The sequence below is a fragment of the Protopterus annectens genome, chromosome 8.part0 (assembly GCF_019279795.1).
Source record: "Protopterus annectens isolate FY-2018-M chromosome 8.part0, PAN1.0, whole genome shotgun sequence".
In the NCBI taxonomy this organism is placed as follows: Eukaryota; Metazoa; Chordata; order Ceratodontiformes; family Protopteridae; genus Protopterus; species Protopterus annectens.
The window spans coordinates 1,666,575,165-1,666,592,253 of record NC_056741.1 but is presented as its reverse complement, the minus strand read 5'-3'; the positions used below and the strand labels follow the sequence as shown (position 1 = coordinate 1,666,592,253).

General features: G+C 41.4%; 1 protein-coding gene across 4 annotated transcripts in view; it reads right to left on the bottom strand.

The window, feature by feature from the left end:
• ROBO3 (roundabout guidance receptor 3) overlaps positions 1–17,089 on the bottom strand; it is a 2,447,731-nt gene that overhangs the window by 149,654 nt on the left and 2,280,988 nt on the right. For all 4 annotated transcript variants that reach the window (XM_044081188.1, XM_044081190.1, XM_044081189.1 and 1 more), the window contains one exon: positions 15,910–16,185. In XM_044081188.1, the coding sequence (XP_043937123.1) occupies positions 15,910–16,185 (276 nt within the window). The remainder of the gene's footprint in view (positions 1–15,909; positions 16,186–17,089) is intronic.

Below are 17,089 nucleotides of genomic sequence, written 5' to 3'. Positions count from 1 at the left end.
GTACTAGGCTATTGGCCCTAGGGCCTAAACAAGCCTAGCCAAAAAGGTACCCTGGCTTCCACCACCCAAAAAAATTATTTTCCTGTGTCCCTGTCGAGCAGAGCCACAGAGGTGATCCCCGGGGTGAATTTCCTATTACCCATCCAATCATCAAGATTTTTCTTGAAGAGTGCTAATGAGGAGCTCTGTTTGACATAGATAGGTAGTTTATTCCAGAGTATGGGAAGTCTCTGGGACAGGAATCTATCCCTCTGGCATGTTCTGTTTATTGTGGTGACAAGGTTTAGGTCCCTAGAGTGTGTAGCTCGGAGGGATTGGGATTTCTTTAAGTGGAGCATGTCCAACAGCTCTGGGTTTGACATAGCTTTGTATGTTAGGCAGAGATCGCCTCTGAGTAGGCGATATGCGACAGAGTAAAGCTGGAGTTTTTTGAGACGGTCTGCGTAAGGCATCTGTTTGAGGCCAGTAATACTCTCTGTGAGGTATTTATGCAAAATGGGTCCCACTCTCAACAGCAATGAATAGGGGAAGCTCCTCGATTGCCCTGGCCAAATTTCCCCTAGCAGTACAAATACCACCATGGGTTTCTCCCCTGAAAAGACGCTACTAGGCTAGCTGGACTAAACCAGTCAACAAAGGATAAATAAAATAAAATAAATATATTAAATATCATCTAATCTGCAACAAGCACTATAAACTCCAGAATGTGGAAGGGTGCTCTTTTTTGTTGGCATGAGGAAAACCTCCCTTTGCCACTTTTACAGCTCAGGATACTGGGATTAAGAAAGGCCCACTACCATAGCTCTAAGTTCACCACACGGATACAGGATTAAATGTCCCTCTCAGGCAGTGGTCTACTAACACAGACAGTTTAAAATCTGACATTTCACATACCTCGCTTGTAGACAAAACATTCTCCTGATTAGTTGTTAATGACCCACACTTTATGGTCTCCCACAGGGCAATTGAACCACATACACAGATGACGTGTATATATTTAACCTGGTCAAACAAGTCTAACAATGCAGAAAAGTTTGCAGGTAGATGTTAAGAGAGATACACTACAGTCAGTTACCAATTAATATCACAATTTGCAAGCATGCTGTTCAGAACCCCTCAAAGACTAAAGACCATTCAGGTTTTGCAAATTCTTGACCCTAATAATCCCCTATTGATCAGACGTAGGTCCACAGACATCTAGCTCTATGGTTCTGGCCTAACTAATCTTTCTCTTTCTATATCAAATCCAGTGTCAGTGAGGCAATTAAAGGGTCATTGCATAGTTTCACATCTGCTCACCTTTGACTAGGAGGGCACTTAGGATTAGCACTCTAATCTTATACGTCAAATATACTCTCAACAGTGACAACTCTTAATCACAAAAAAAAAAAAACATTAAATTATAGCAAAAAAATCTGCAGATTCATTGCACCATCAGACTGTCAGACAGACAGGAGCAATGTTGTTTCTCCATGAAAAAAAATAATAGCTTCCTTTCAGTGCATCTAACATCTTCTTTCTTTTCTTCTTTAAATTACTGCATCTTGCCTGTTTCAAGTTATTAGTACAGAAGCTTTCAGTGAAAACATGCAGTTAGTCCCTTACCTGTCAGAGGTGCCTACATTTGCTTTGGGTAAAAGAATAGAAAGTTTTCATCAAAATGGCTCAGGCTAACCAATATATTCTTCTAGCAGACATTAGGAATGTGTTAAGCTACACAAAGCATAGGACCAGATTGATAGATAACCTTCCCAGTACTGTCAAATGGATCTGCTTTACAAAAAGTGGCTTATCACATAAAAGCTTGTGCTTAACCACTATATAACATTATTTTTAAGAGAAAAAATGATTTTATACTTCAATGAAACATGACAAACATGATGTATTGTCTCATGATTCAACCACTGTTTTAATATGTTCATTTATTATAAAACTTGCCTATGACTCAGGAATAATTCTCCTAACGCATTTCTGTTGTACAAGTTATATAATAGATTTAATTTGCAGCACTTAACTATAGCTTGTTAAGAAATGGTTTTAGTGCCATTCAAAAGTACTGATATGTATTTTCACTGTACTTTTGGTGTGAGTCATAGTGGAGAAGTATCCAAGGACTAGCTTACATTGCCCAGTTAACAAAGAGAAAAACATCTAAATAAAATTACTTTGTGATACTTTGCAATTAAGCTTACTGAAAAAAAACTAGAAGACTGCAGTAATTATCATACTGACAGATGTGATAGAAATCCTGAGCAACACATCCTATCCTTATTTATTATTTCTTGAGATTGAGTGAGCATGCTGTTTGTAGAAACATGTTGGAAAGACTTAGGTGAAATACACTGGCTACTCTTAGACATTTCTGCTACCATGTCTGATTTTTAATAGTGCTGTAGATGTAGGAAGGTACATGAGATGACCAGAGATCTGGGATTTGATTTTCTCAGTGTTCATTTACACAGTGTGAATTTGTCAGTCACTGATTTAACTAGAATATAGTTCTTAGATCCCCATTGTAGGGTACAGGTCGCAGAGTCAGTCTTAGATCCCTATTGTAGGGTACAGGTTGCAGAGTTAGTGTTAGATCCCTATTGTAAGGTACAGGTCACAGAATCAGCTGTTATCTAGCGCCCATTTATGCAAGCATTTCAGAACTTAAAAACATATCAGGCAAACCATACTTCAGTCTAGTGGGGGGGGGGGGGTGAGTCACATTTTCATTTCCCCCAGCTTCTGTAAGCTACACACAGTTCAAGTGAACTGCAGTCAAGCATGAAGGATTTTAGCCCTATTACATATTTGGTCACTTCCAGTTAAAATTATAAAGTTTAAGTGAAATGCTTTTATTTGGTGATGAACCTCAGCAGCAAGTCCCTACAAAGGGACAACAGCACTGCAGGACAGTTTGCTAGAGGGAACATATTTTAACAACATGACAGTGCTTTGAAATCAGGTGAAGAACCCAGAGTCGTACCACGCAATCAATTCTCTTTAAGTACAAAAATAAGGGAGAGAATTCAGGTCTATATTACGAAATCAAAAACCCGTTTCAGTGAACACCACAACACCGACACACATAGTCAGAACAGCAAATATGACGAACCCCCTAAACCGAGAAATTTCAAATCTCGAATCGTCATAGTCGGCCAACACCACTGAGTGCTACATACTACATACCCAAACATAATAAATAAAACACATACATACACTAACCAAATCCTACTTCTAACCCTACACTAAACCTGACATACATTACTATCTATGCACTTACCTTAACCCGCACCCTAACCCTATGGTCCGTAACTATCGCACACTTACCTTACGGAGCTATACCACAGATGGGCCAACTATGACACTTCGACATTTCGTGGTTTTGAATGCTCGCCGTTACTGAAGTTCACACTATATGTGTTGCTCAATTCTGATTCGCTCAAATGGGTTTTCGATCTCGTAATATAGACCCGAGAATACAAGTGCTCTATTTGCAGCCTTTGCACTAAATCATTTGTGCCTACTGGAGATAACTTGAATTAGCAATGTTAAAAGGGGCAAGTATTTACTTCTGAATGAACTATTAGGCTGGCAGATGGCTCAAAGTGCAAGCAGATTGTGTTGAGTAGCAAGCCGTTAATGCTGAACACATGCAAGCTTATGAGCCACAGATACATTTGTTTGCATTTCTGCAGCATACTCTTTACTTAATCCCAGCCAGATGTTCTGTAACCATATCTCTCAGCTGTACAGTTTTTCGCAGAATGTTCAGATTTTTGCTTCAGATTTCTGTTCTGTTTTTCATAAAATTGCGGTTTTCTGGCAAATTACTGGCAAATAATCAAAGATTTAAGTTAGAAAATAATGACAGTCATTTGAGTTCCAAATGTCATAGCCTTCAGAAAATTCATGCTAATGCAAAACCTGTTATTCTATCAACTTTCTAAGGTTGTAAGACAAATATTTAAAAAATATCCCTATTTTTGGGCCTTTGTCCCACTTTTTTGTATGGCTTTGTCCAGATTTAGGTTCATAGGTAGGTACTAGGCTATCTGCCCGAGGGCATTTATAAGCCTAGCCAGAGTGCGTCCGCTTTCGCCGCCCCATTGATTAATTAACTGAGCCTATGTCAAGAAGAGCCAATGAAGTGATCCCAGGGGTGTATTTTCTAATACCCATCCACTCATCAAGGTTTCTCTTGAAGAGTATTAGTGAGGGGCTCTGCTTAATGTAGTTAGGAATTTTGTTCCAAAGCATGGGGAGTCTCTGTGACAGGAATCTATCCCTCCTGCATGTTCTATTTATTGTTGTGGCAAGGTTTAGCTCACTAGAGCGAGTGGCTCGCAGTGACTTGGATTTCTTTAGGTGGAGCATGTCCATCAATTCTGATTTGGACATGGCTTTGTAAGTCAGGCAGAGAGCACCTCTGAGTAAGCAATATGCCACTGAGTACAGCCAGAGTTTTTCCAGTCGTGCTGCATAGGACATATGTTTGAGGCCAGTAATCCTCTTGGTGAGGTACTTTTGTGGTCTTTCCAGCTGTTGGAAGTGTCTTGTGAGGTACATCCCAAATAGGGCATTGTACTCTATGATGGGTCTGATGAGTGACGAGTAGAGGGGCACTATAACCTCTTTACTTCTAGATGTAAACCCTTTAGTAATTAGATGGGCTACATAGAAGGATTTCCTAACTACTTTGGCAATATGATTGTCAAAGTAGAGATTACTATCTACCTGGGTCCCCAGATCTCTTATTACCTCTTCTGTATTAAGGGGGCTGCCACCTATGTCGTAATTCATGGGTGTTATGTTTTTCCCAAACAGGATGACTATGCATTTTTTGGCATTTAGCTTGAGACCATGACTTTGACACCAAGTGTCCATCTCAGTAAGGCCTTTTTGGAGAATGTCCGTGTCAGCTGGAGAGTCAATTATGGCTCCCAGTTTGCAGTCATCAGCGAACTTGGTTAGCCATAGTCCTCCTGTGTTTGCCTGTACTTCTGAGAAGTATATGCCAAACAGCAGGGGTCCCAGGACCGAACCTTGTGGGAAACCACTTGTGACTGGTTTATAGTCGGACCTGGAGCCTGCTATTCTTACCGTGTGAGTTCTGTCTTTAAGCCAGTTGGCAACCCATCTCGTGACATAGGGGTTTATGTTCAGGCTGGTGAGTTTTTCTACAATTCCCGAGTGGAGAATGGTGTCATAAGCCTTGGCGAGGTCAAAGTAGGCTGTGTGAACCACCTTGCCCTCATCTATGACCTTGGTGACTGTCTCGAAGAAGTCAACCAGGTTTAGTAGGCATGATCTGCCCTTAACAAAGCCGAACTGGGTCGGGTCAAGTGTTTGGAGGTTCCCAATGTCTTTAATGAATTCCATGATGATGCGCTCCACAGCCTTGCAGACCAGGCGAGTCAGGCTTATGGGGTGATAGTTACCAGGGTCAGTTGTGGCCCCTCCTTTGTGGAGCAGAATAACCATTGCTGTGCGCCATTCTACGGGCATGTAGCCTGTGTAGAGGTTGAGGTTGAACAGTGTGTTTAGGTGGGGGGTTAGTTTGTTCTGTAGTTCATGCAAGACGCAGCCTGGAACACCATCTGGCCCCATTGACGCTATACTTTTGGTTTTTGAAAGGGTTGTTTTCACCTGTGCTTCTGTTATTTCTGGGACACTACACTTTTCCGGTATTGTTGTGGGCCCTTTTGGGGCTGAGAAGGGGATGAAGTTTGCACTGAATCTATCTGCCAGGATGTTGGCAATATCAGTAGGTTCACTATATTTTGTGCTATTTTGCACTGGCTCAGAGCATATCTGCTAGTTGCCACTTATATTCTTGACATAGCTAAAGAAGGCTTTGTGGTTATCTTTCAAATCCTTGGCAATTTTTCTTTCCAAGTTAGCCCTGGATGATTTTATGAGGGACCTTAGTTTCTTACTGATACTGATCAGGGATGTCTTTCCTTCTTGGGATTTGCTTTTTTTCTGAACTAGTTTCCTCCTTCTATTGTATAGCCTGTTTATGGCAGGGGTCCACCAGACTGGTTTCCTCCTCTTAGGGGAGTGAGTCTTGGTTTTGCTAGGGAGAGCACGATCCATGCATCCTTGTAGGTGCTCACAGACTGCATTTGTAAAGGTCCCTGCATCCTGGACACTGTTATCTTTTAGCGTGGGGGCTGTGAAACTTACCACCTCCATCTTAAGTAAGGTGAAGTTTGCTATAGAAAAGTGTTTCACTGTGGTTTCCTTGGTTGGGGGTGGTGGTGTAGTGTGGACATCCAGAGTGATTAGTTTATGGTCTGATCTAACCAATGATGGGTTGACCTCCGGTGCAAAACACCTGTCGCCCATGTTGGTGATGACCAGGTCCAATATGTTTTCACCTCTGGTAGGGGAGTTTACCAGCTGATCCAGTGCATTTGAGTTGATAAATTCCAGGAAGCTCTGGACCTGGGAGTTTGTTTTAACGGTAGGGTAATTGAAATTGCCCAATATCAGGGTGTTCGGTAGGACATTCATGTTTTCCAGTATCTCCAGAAAGGCAGAGTGGTGGCCCTGGGTCATGGAGGGTGATCTGTAGCAGGCCACAATTTGCATTGCAGATTTGCCTGATGTTAGTTGCACATGGATGATCTCAGAGGTATCATGCGGCGCCACTAACTTGGAGGTGTAGGTATCCTTGATGAATATGGATACACCCCCTCCTTTTGTGTTTCGGTCCATGTTATGTGGCCAAAATGTGTGGCATGTGTTGTAGCCCGGTAGTGCTGGGGTGCTCTGTGAAGCCTTGAACCAGGTTTCAGTTACTGCACAGATGTCGACGTTCTCCATACTGAGGAGTGCTTTGAGCGCTTGCAGTTTGAGATTTAAACTCCTGGCGTTTTTTATTTGTGCTGTTTACAGAGGTGGGTTTGACTTTTGAGCCTTGCCTAAAAAAGGCACTATGGGGGCAGCAAGAGCCTTGGGCAGTATTTGAAAGTATGCGAAGCAATGAGGCTTGTCGAGCATGTCTTCCCAGGCTGACAGACACTGGATCTCATTTGAATGACACAAGATGCTTAGCCAATTGTTGAAATTGATAATTTTGTCTTTATACTGCAGTATCATTCTCGGTGAGGGCAGGATGCTACTCAGGGTCAGGTTCATACCCATCTGGGCTACATGATCAGAGAGCTCTTCCATGTCTCTTTTCATGTAGTCCAGGGAAGTATGTCTCAAGTCATTCACACCAACATGAACAATGACAGAGTCATATTTGCACTTGTTCTGGAGTGACCTGAGTGCTTGTGTTATGAGGTGCATTCTGGCTTTCGACAGGCAGCAAACCGTAACCTTCTCCTTGTTCAACCTAGTGAGTGGGACGTCAGTGTGCCTGACTATAGAATCACCTGTTACTAGTGTGTTAGGTATATCATTTCACCTTAAGGGCTGTGATTGTGCGGCACACTGATTTTGTGTTTTATGTGTTGTCTGGTTTGTGACAGGAGGTGCAGGTTTTTTGGGTGTCTGCTTTGGAGGTCTCTGATGCTTTTGCAGGTTTTTATTTAGAGCCTCTGAGTATGATTTCATGTATTTGTGTGTATTTTTGCCAGTGCTGGTTTAGTATGTCTATATGAGGCTGGAGGTGTGGTGCAAGTGTTAACCTTCTCCTCATAACTGCCTGTTCCAGTCTTGGGTGGAGAGAGCTTAGCCTCCAATTTAGCTATATAATTGCATCTCTCGCATATGTTAATGTTTTGTGGTAGGAGGAGAGGGTTGTCTGTGTACATGAGGCAGTTGTAACATTGCCTCAGGATACCCATTTTCACCAGCTGGACTGGAGAGTATACCTGAAATTGCCCTTTGGTCATGCCTGAATGGTAGGGTGAGCTGCTTAGTCGCTTGGTTAGTGAGGGGTGAATAATGAGCCTTGCCCTGTTGAGCAATCAAGTGTCGGTGTATATTAATGCTTGCTATTAGGTCTGAGCAAGTGCTGGACTGTAGGATGCTTTTTAAGTGCTTAGGTTGAGAGTTAGACTACCTTCAAGGAAAAAACTGAAGAGGAGACTTGGTGGAGCCGGGTATAACTTAGCCTTAGCTAACTGGCGTTGCCCAGACATGCAAAACCGTGCAAACGTGGTTTTTACAGCAGGGAAATGAAAGAGATAGAAATTATCCCAAAATGGCCTATAAACTACTAACTTCTGGGCTGGAACCACTCCTCCAGGGACAGATGGCTGCTCAAACCTCCCTCTTTCACAGATGAACAGAGAAACCTCCTCCTATCCAAGTAAGGTATGGGCAACTCAGAAACTTGTAACACAGCCCTGAATTCAGCACTAGCCTGAAAACTGGACTATACTAGTTTAGAAAGGTGGGAAACAAGGAAAAAAAAATTTTTTTTTTTTTAAAAGATAAGGCAAAAACAGTAAAAAAATACAATTAAAACAGCTCTAAATGACTACAAACAGTAAAAAATACACTTAAAACAGCTTTAGATGACTACAAGCAATTAGAAAAGGCTTTTAAACAAATTAACCAATTAACCAGTAAAAACATCTCAAGACTGAGCCCTGTTCCTGTAGTCTTCAATCAGACAAGTTCTAACTGCACACTCCTGCCACTGGGGTGCATGGGAACCATCTCCAAAAAAGAAAGCCTGGATTAGTGCTCAAATTATACAAACAAAGCTAGATTCAGCAGGCCTGAATCTAGTTTATGCGACAGCAAACAACGCACACCAATTTCAGTAAGTAACAGTTCAAATATGCAGGCACTATAAGCCTCTAACCAGAAATTCCCAGCTCAGAAGAGCAGAGTCCAGCCTCTCCTCCCACAAGAATGCAGACCACAAACCTTCTTAATGTAAAATGACTGGCCTGAAGCCCAAGTACTTAAACCAGAATTAATACACATTTAGAATAACAGACACTGAGCCTTTAATCAGCAGTTCCCAACTTAGAAGGATGTAAACTACCTGTCCTGCCACAACAGTGCAGACCACAAACCTTCTTAATGTAAAACAACTGGTCTGAAGCCCAAGTGCTTAAACCAAAAGGCTTAGAATGATAGGTACACTCTAATCAGGTTAATACTTTTAAGAAGACCTGGATTAGTGCTCAAGTTATACAAACAAAGCTAGATACAGCAGGCCTGGATCTAGTCTATGCTATAGCAAACAAGGCCCACCAATTTCAGTAAGAAACAGTTCAAATATGCAGGCACTATAAGCCTTTAACCAGAAATTCCCAGCTCAGAAGGGCAGAGTCCAGCCTCTCCTCCCACAAGAGTGCAGACCATAAACCTTCTTAGTGTAAAATAACTGGCCTGAAGCCTGAGTGCTTAAACCAGAACTAATACACTTTTAGAATAACAGACACTAAGCCTTCAATCAGCAGTTCCCAACTTAGAAGGATGTGAGCTACCGGTCCTGCCACAACAGTGCAGACCACAAACCTTCTTAATGTAAAACAACTGGTCTGAAGCCCAAGTGCTTAAACCAAAAGGCTTAGAATGATATCTACACCAAGCAGTAATAAATACAATTGAGTACTTTTAAGATGACGCAAAAGCAAAATAAAGTAATAAAGTAAGAAGAAACACAAATGCAGTAAAAGCAGATGAATAAAGTGCATTTTTTTTTTGAGTGAGCAAATGAGATGGGCCCAGGAGGAGTATCCAAATGCAAATTTACAAGAGGGGCAGGCAGTTTCAAAGACACCAAGATTAACACCAAAACAAAAGCAGTGAGGGTGGGTGGGGAACTAACTGAAAAAATAGAGGCACAACTTCCAGCTAGATAGTACTCAATGCAACACAAATAAATCAATTTAAATGCTGTATTATTTGAAAAAAGTGCAGATAAAGATTTACTTAAATTCACTTATATGTCCGGTTGATTGCAGGTAGGTCTTAGCCGGGCAAAGCTCAGAGTTTAAGCAGAAAATAATCCAAAATGTACCACTTATATAAGGCAGAAACCGAATATCAATGAAGTGAAACTACCCCCACTTATCACTGGCTATGCAGGAATTCCTGATGTAAGAGGTTGAGAGGTATGTCTGTAACTCCACCTTATGACCATGACATGTGCCATTTCTCACTTCCTTGTAAAAGTTGTTTTTGTTGTTGTATTCAAAGGTTACCTCCAACTTGACATTTAAAATAAATAAATAAAAAATGTGCCAACCTGTTCATATTACTTCAGCAAAATGGAGTTTTGTGTCTAATAGGGGAAGATCTACTGCAATTTGCATTATGATTCTCCAAGGTATGCCCCAAGGAAATATAGTCTACAGATGTGAACAAATCAGGGCACACATGCTCAGTAAATACTGCATACTTGTTGTACTGATCACAGAAACTTTCATACTTACAGAAACAAGGCTGTGTTTTTTAATGATGTTTTAATGGTTTACAAAAAACTAGGAGAATTTTAAACAATAGTTTCAGAAATAAATGGTAACTGTTGCTCAAATAAAATGGCATTGAGTAAAGTGCTTATAAATACAACACTAAACCACATGCATCTTCATAAAAACTTAGCACTAATAATTTTCTTAGCTTTATAACATACATCATTGTAAAACTCACAATAAGTAATCTTGGAGTAGGCCCTCTACAACAGATATCATGTTCAGATCGCTTTCGTAAGCCCTTTAATGACCTTGTGGTAGACAACCACCCCACCACAGGCAAAAGAAAGAAAATGCATATGGATTCAAACATAATATAAAAATGTTAAATACTGCACGGGGCGGACTGGTTGCCCACCACAAGGAGTATGGTTGGAGGGTAAACATGTACCCACTGCAGGGGTTCTCACAAAGATTAGCTCATACTGTGAGTACTTCTGCATCTGTTATTTTGTGCTTTGAGAAATCTTCTGCAATAGGTAGCAGTTGAAAGGATCCCAAGCAGTACCCATAAACTTGGAGCAAAAGTGGCGAGCAACTGAAAGCAGACGTATCAGAAGACAAAAATCCAGAAGCACTTGTATATCAAATAAAGCTATATTTCTGGAATGAATATCCAAGCTGCAGTGCATGGAAAATGAAAGAGCGAATGATCAGTTGTCTACTGACACCAATGTCTCCAGTGGACACATTTTTGAAATAAGCACTATAAAAACTTTCATCCAGGTAGAAGAACCTTCTGCCTGAGTTGGCCAAAGCCTAGTTGGCTGCACATTAAAAAAGAAATGCATCTCCGGTATCCATTTAGAAAGGTTTTGCTTTAAAATAACCACTTTCTCCTTTCCTAGAGTAAGTGGTCAAAAAGCAGTCTTTCTTCATGGGCACAAGCACCCACCTGAAATAAAATCTCATATGTGCTACACATCTAAAAGTATGTATGGAGGAATCTCCAGTCAGATTTTTCACCTAGAAAAAAGGTGGGGTGGCTGAACTGGCTAGTTGAAAGACAATGGTCTGGTACCACTTTTAGCATAAAGTGAGAACCGGACAGTAAGGACACCCAGTTTTTTAGAAAAACAGTTGGAAGCTCTTTATGGATGGCCACTTGGCCTTCCAAAAGTTAACCTGTGGATGGGATAGTCTCTAAATACAACCCCTCTGAAAACATGAACACGTTTGCCAAGCTGGCTGTTTGAAACAGTGGATGGGTGACTTCGGTGGCTATAATGTTCCAGTCTCAAGAATGGGTAGGATTCTTCCATAAAGGATTTACCAAACTGCTTAAACAATCTATGTTGAGCAACAGCTGTGCTCTTTACAAGGTCTTTACATGCTGATACGACACAGACATGCACCATGATCACAAGGTCTTTACATGCTGATACGGCACAGACATGCACCATGATCACAAGGTCTTTACATGCTGATACGGCACAGACATGCACCATGATCACAAGGTCTTTACATGCTGATATGGCACAGACATGCACCATGATCATGCAGAGTCTACAGCCCATGTGAAAGGGGAGTTTAATGTACATCAGACACATCTTCAAGTACATCAATTGCAGACCAGCTTTAAAACAATTTTAACTTGGCTGAAAAGTCCAGTGAAAGTTTTTTTCTTCTTCTTTGTTTTCTTTTTTTTTTTGGGGGGGGGGGGGGGATTTTGTAGAACAGGATGAGTTGTGAGAGGAAGCCAGCACTGCCCAAAGATGTCATCCCATCTGTCAGTTAAAATGCCCACCACATGGACTGCAATCATCTGTTTGCAGGCCAGGAGACCATCTGGAAGTTGCACTCTCTGGGAACCACCAAGAATCAACCAAAAATGGTCTTACTTACTTCTTAATAACTTGCAAATGAGAAACTATGAAAAAGGAATAGAAAGGCATGCAGGAACTTTTTTGTCCAGTCCTGAAAGAACAAACCTACTCTGCACTTGTCTCTGTCCTGCAAAGGAGAGCAGAACTTAGGAAGAACTGCATCAAACATAATCACAAATGCAGTGACCTCCAGATGCTCCATACTTGGGACACTGAACTCCAGGTATAGCATACCTAGATCTGCACAATGATCTCCAGGTACACCACACCTAGGTTTGCACACTGATCTCCGGGTGCCACATATCTAGGTTCTGCACACTGATCTCCAGGTGCCCCACATCTAGGTTCTGCACACTGACCTCCAGGTACACCCCACCTGAGTTTGCACACTAACTATCTGTAGGTGCAGTTCCATGAAAGGACATGGACTGTTTCTTAAAGAATCTATGAGATGGTCCATTTCCATTATTATTAACATGCTTTGATTAATGGCAAGGTGTTTGGCCTGAATCACTTCACAGCTGTGGTTGTAAGAGTTAGTGTATCCCTAACAGTTCAAATATCAAACAACAACTTGAATATCTGATCTCAGTGAAAGAGATGTCAGTCTTGACATACCATCTTATACTTATAAGGCAAGAAAGCTGAAATAACTGACTTTATTTGTAGGATAATGATAGGTAGCACTCTTTTAAAGGCTGACTCACTGTCCTTGAATGAGGGCTGACTCAAAGTGAGCCCCCACTCTGGACAAAGGCTGAGCTACTTTCATTTCCCCATCCATCCAGAGATATGCCTACTTTGGAATCAAGTGTACAGCCTGACTGATGAAGGAGAAACACTCTTCCTGGTTTCTGGGACTCTGCAGCCACTGACAGCCCACCAAAACACCTTAATGTGAAGCATGCTGGTAGTGATGAAAAAATATCACCACACAACATTTTTCTACATCATGAGACTGAGAGGAACAATGTTAACTAGGAAGCCACAGCTGTGGTCTACTGACCCATCAAGGAGTTAGTAAAGTCAAAGAGACTTAGGCAGAAATTAATGGCACAGAACAGAGCCCTCTGTTTCCCCATTTTAACAAATCTTCTACAGCAGAAGTAAAGGACATTTCAACAGTTAGCCCCAAGGACTGCAAACATAGTAAGGCTTAAATCAGAGCCACCAGGAAGGAGTTTCTAGTAGGGCCCCACTACAACAGATAGTTGCTTGGGTTTTGTAAGAGCATCTTTCTGTTTCAGGGCCTTTATCACTAGAGACAACAACATGGCAGAAACATGGAGGTACAGAATGTGCCGAGGGGCATTACATTCTAATAAAAATGCATTCCACCTAATCAAAGTGAAGGAATCCCCTGTGAAACTCCCAAGTACTGATACGCTGACCAAAACAACTAACCAGTTTGGTATCGGGGACTGCAGTATCACATTAAGGCAGTATTTACTGATGTCACCGAGGACGCCATTGGTTTTCTTCTGGATTAATAAGTAGCATATGGCAAACTAGTTTCCTAGCTCCAAAGCTGGCACAGACTCTGAGGCCTCAAAGAAGAACACAGACTTACCCTGTTTTTTTCTAGATGAATAAAGCAGCCTGTGTTGAAGAAGTTTCCTTGCTCCAAGGCCTGCACCAAAGCTTCTATGAATCTAATTAGCTTTCATTAGCTACATCCATGAATCAGCTGCCTTCAGTGCTAAGTCCCTGTGCCAATACAAACTGAGAGCACCAGTCCCCTACAAACAGTCCTGGCTGCTAGACAGGATTATTGTGACATCAGCCTATTAGAATACTCTTCAGCTGAAGCTATAGCAAGCAAGTCACCCTGATGCCTAGGTGGTCTTCTCGTCTTGTATTGGGTTCTCTGGCAATGTTGAAAAGGCCCTGATGGGAGTAAGATAAATTTCTTCAACAATCTTTTCACATTTCTGGAGCTACAAAATATTTCAATGAAAGGGCCCCAATAAGGATCCTCCTCCTGAAAATGACATGTAGAATACTCTAGAGAAGCTCATAATGAAAAGATCACAGCCTCACTCAGCCTTGCTATCTGTTATAGACATGTAGCATTCCAGAAACCTGACTAATGTATCTGGACTTGGTGGAAATTACACACAGAGTCAAGCCTCATTGGACTTATAAAGTATAGTATACCACTCAACAGCAGGCAGACAGTGTGCATTCACCTTCTTAGAGGAAACAGATCATTGAATTCATGCTTCCAGGATTGAAATATAGCACTGTTATGATAAATCTCAGAGAAGAGAAGCCTAAAGTTAATCCTTCTTCCCTAGGTACTGGTTGTACATATTCTATTGAGAAGGAAGAACACAAATCAGTCCATTGCTGCTCTCATTAGCTGAAGGATTTTCCTGAACGCTACCCAGACAGGGGGTACCAGATGAAGAAGGGTCTTTGTTCTTGTCTTTCTCAAAGACAAGTGAGCTAGTCCCCTCATATTCCCTCCCCATGAGAACTGTAAGGGAAGGAGGAGGAATGGCACTATTAACTAGACAGTCAGGCTTTTATCAATTCACAGAGGCAGGTGCAGGATGAACAGTGGACTCATGTTTGGGTGGACAAAACCCACATAACATGATGAGAAGCACTCTTTAGAACATGACAGACCATCATATGACCCAGTTCAGGAAGAGGAGATGCTCACAGGCTGCTTACTAACATCTCTGCTTGATCATCTTCCTGCATCTAAACAACAGCCTACAAATTTTAATCGTGACAGATCACTGAGGGGTTAACATGTGTAGAAGGGCATGGAGGCCAGTTCAGCTTTCAATTAGTAGCATTAGGCTCAATGGAAGGCTAAGGATGCTGGTAACCTGGCTTTAAGCACTAGCATTAAAATGAGTTTCAGTGACTTCATCCACACAGGATGGACAGCCACACAACTGCTCAAACATGGGAAAGGTGGCTAACACCCCACAGTTTCACTTCTAAAAGGAGGTGATGGGTACTTTCCACTTTTTCTCAAATCATCTGCAGATGATAGGTGGAAGCTTGACTTCAAACCACCAGAAAGGACTTACAGACCATCACTGGGGCAGCAGACTTAAAATCTTGTACAGGCTTCAGCTGCAGCTTGGCCTCCTCTACTTCCATAACATGAGCCTCTAAAGTCTTTTCAATAGTCTTAAATGAGGCAGTTTGATCCTGAGAAATTAATTTTCTGCCACTGATACTATGTGAGCTTTAATATATGTCATGAGCTCCTTTCAATGTTTTCTACAGTTACTGAATTAAAAAGCTGTCCCTTTCAGCAAGCTCTGATACTGCGCTTCAACCCCCAGGCAATAAAGGTAGTCCCTAGTTTGGGTCTTGACTTATGATTTAATGACTCCGGAAACACTTAAGAGAGTTATGCTTTTTTATGCATCATACTTGGAAACATTCCAGTAATATATATTAGAATATAACCTAAACTGCGCTAGTGGCAAGAAAGAACTTAAACATACAAGTATGTGCGCACATTCATAGTGGGGTACAAATATACTACTTTGTATGCAGGCGAAGGGTGCACACAACTAGGCATGGAAGATCTTAGAAGAACTCTCTGAAAACAGATCCCTATTTTATAGACCCTGCAGAAGAACACTTTAAGCAACACTGCATATTACTTTCTTCCTTTATCACTGGTTTAACTGTCACTATAGAAATGGTGTGTGAAAAGTAAGATAAAATACCATTTTCTGTTCTGCTTCGGTCTGGCTGGGCATACTGCACTGCAGCAGATCCTGGCTGAATGCTCCACATATTTGACTCTTGATCCGACACATGCTGGCACTGTCCTCCAAATGGTACCACAGGGGTGGTGGCATAAGGGGTTGGATTTTGGGACAGAGACCCGTTGAATGTATGCATCTCATCACTGGAAGGGTCGATTGTGCTGTAGATTGCTCCATCTGATGCTGTCATTCCAAACTTCTCTGTCTGGGCAATATAATTAGAAATGCCTGCAGCTTTAAAGGAAGAAAACAAAATGGTTACCTCTGTTGAGCAAGTTTACCTGGAATGTTGCTATCTGAAAACATAAATGTGAGATAAGTCTGAGGATAAAATGGAAGCAGGTACCATCATGACAGCACAGCAGATGGGTGGGAAAACATGACACTAATACTACACATGTATAGCCCTGTGGAGGCAGCAGCATTTTTGAGTACAGTCCTTCGCTCTGGAAAGGCAAATAGTGTGAACATGAGGAGGATTGCAGGCAACCAGACTGAAAAAGAAAATCTTACCACTGGGTGTTACCTTAAGACCAGAACCTATACTTCCAACTTCACATCAAGGTGATTAGACAAAAACACAACCATCACTGTGGTGGGAGAGAAAATGTCATACCTTCTATCCTCAGCCATGACAGAGACTACAGGCACTGGTATCCTGCAGTCACAATTAGAATAAGAACCAAAATATTAGAATTGTGGTTTAACCTTCAGGTACAAATCAAAACCAATAAGACAAAGTACCTCAAAATACACCCAAGCCCTGAACTTAATATGAGCACAAAATCCCAGTAAATAGATAAAACAGTCACTGTTTATTTAAATAAGCTTTCATCTCAAGAGGTATCATCAGAACTAATACAAACTTTTAGATCAACCTTTTTAAAACTCATCATCTAATCTAAATGGTTTTAGTTTCTGGTCCAATATTACATAATTTCTTAAAAGGTTTCCCAGTGTCTGCCCCTTGGATTTGGGATTTTATAAACAGTACCACTGATTTTTTAAAGTTTACATACCACTATGATATGACTGAATTTTTCCAACTCCTACCTGCACTATCATAGTGACCATCCACCCCCATAAAAAGAGAAACATCACTAAGGGGCAGTTAGTTAGGGTGGCTAGGATGACTTCT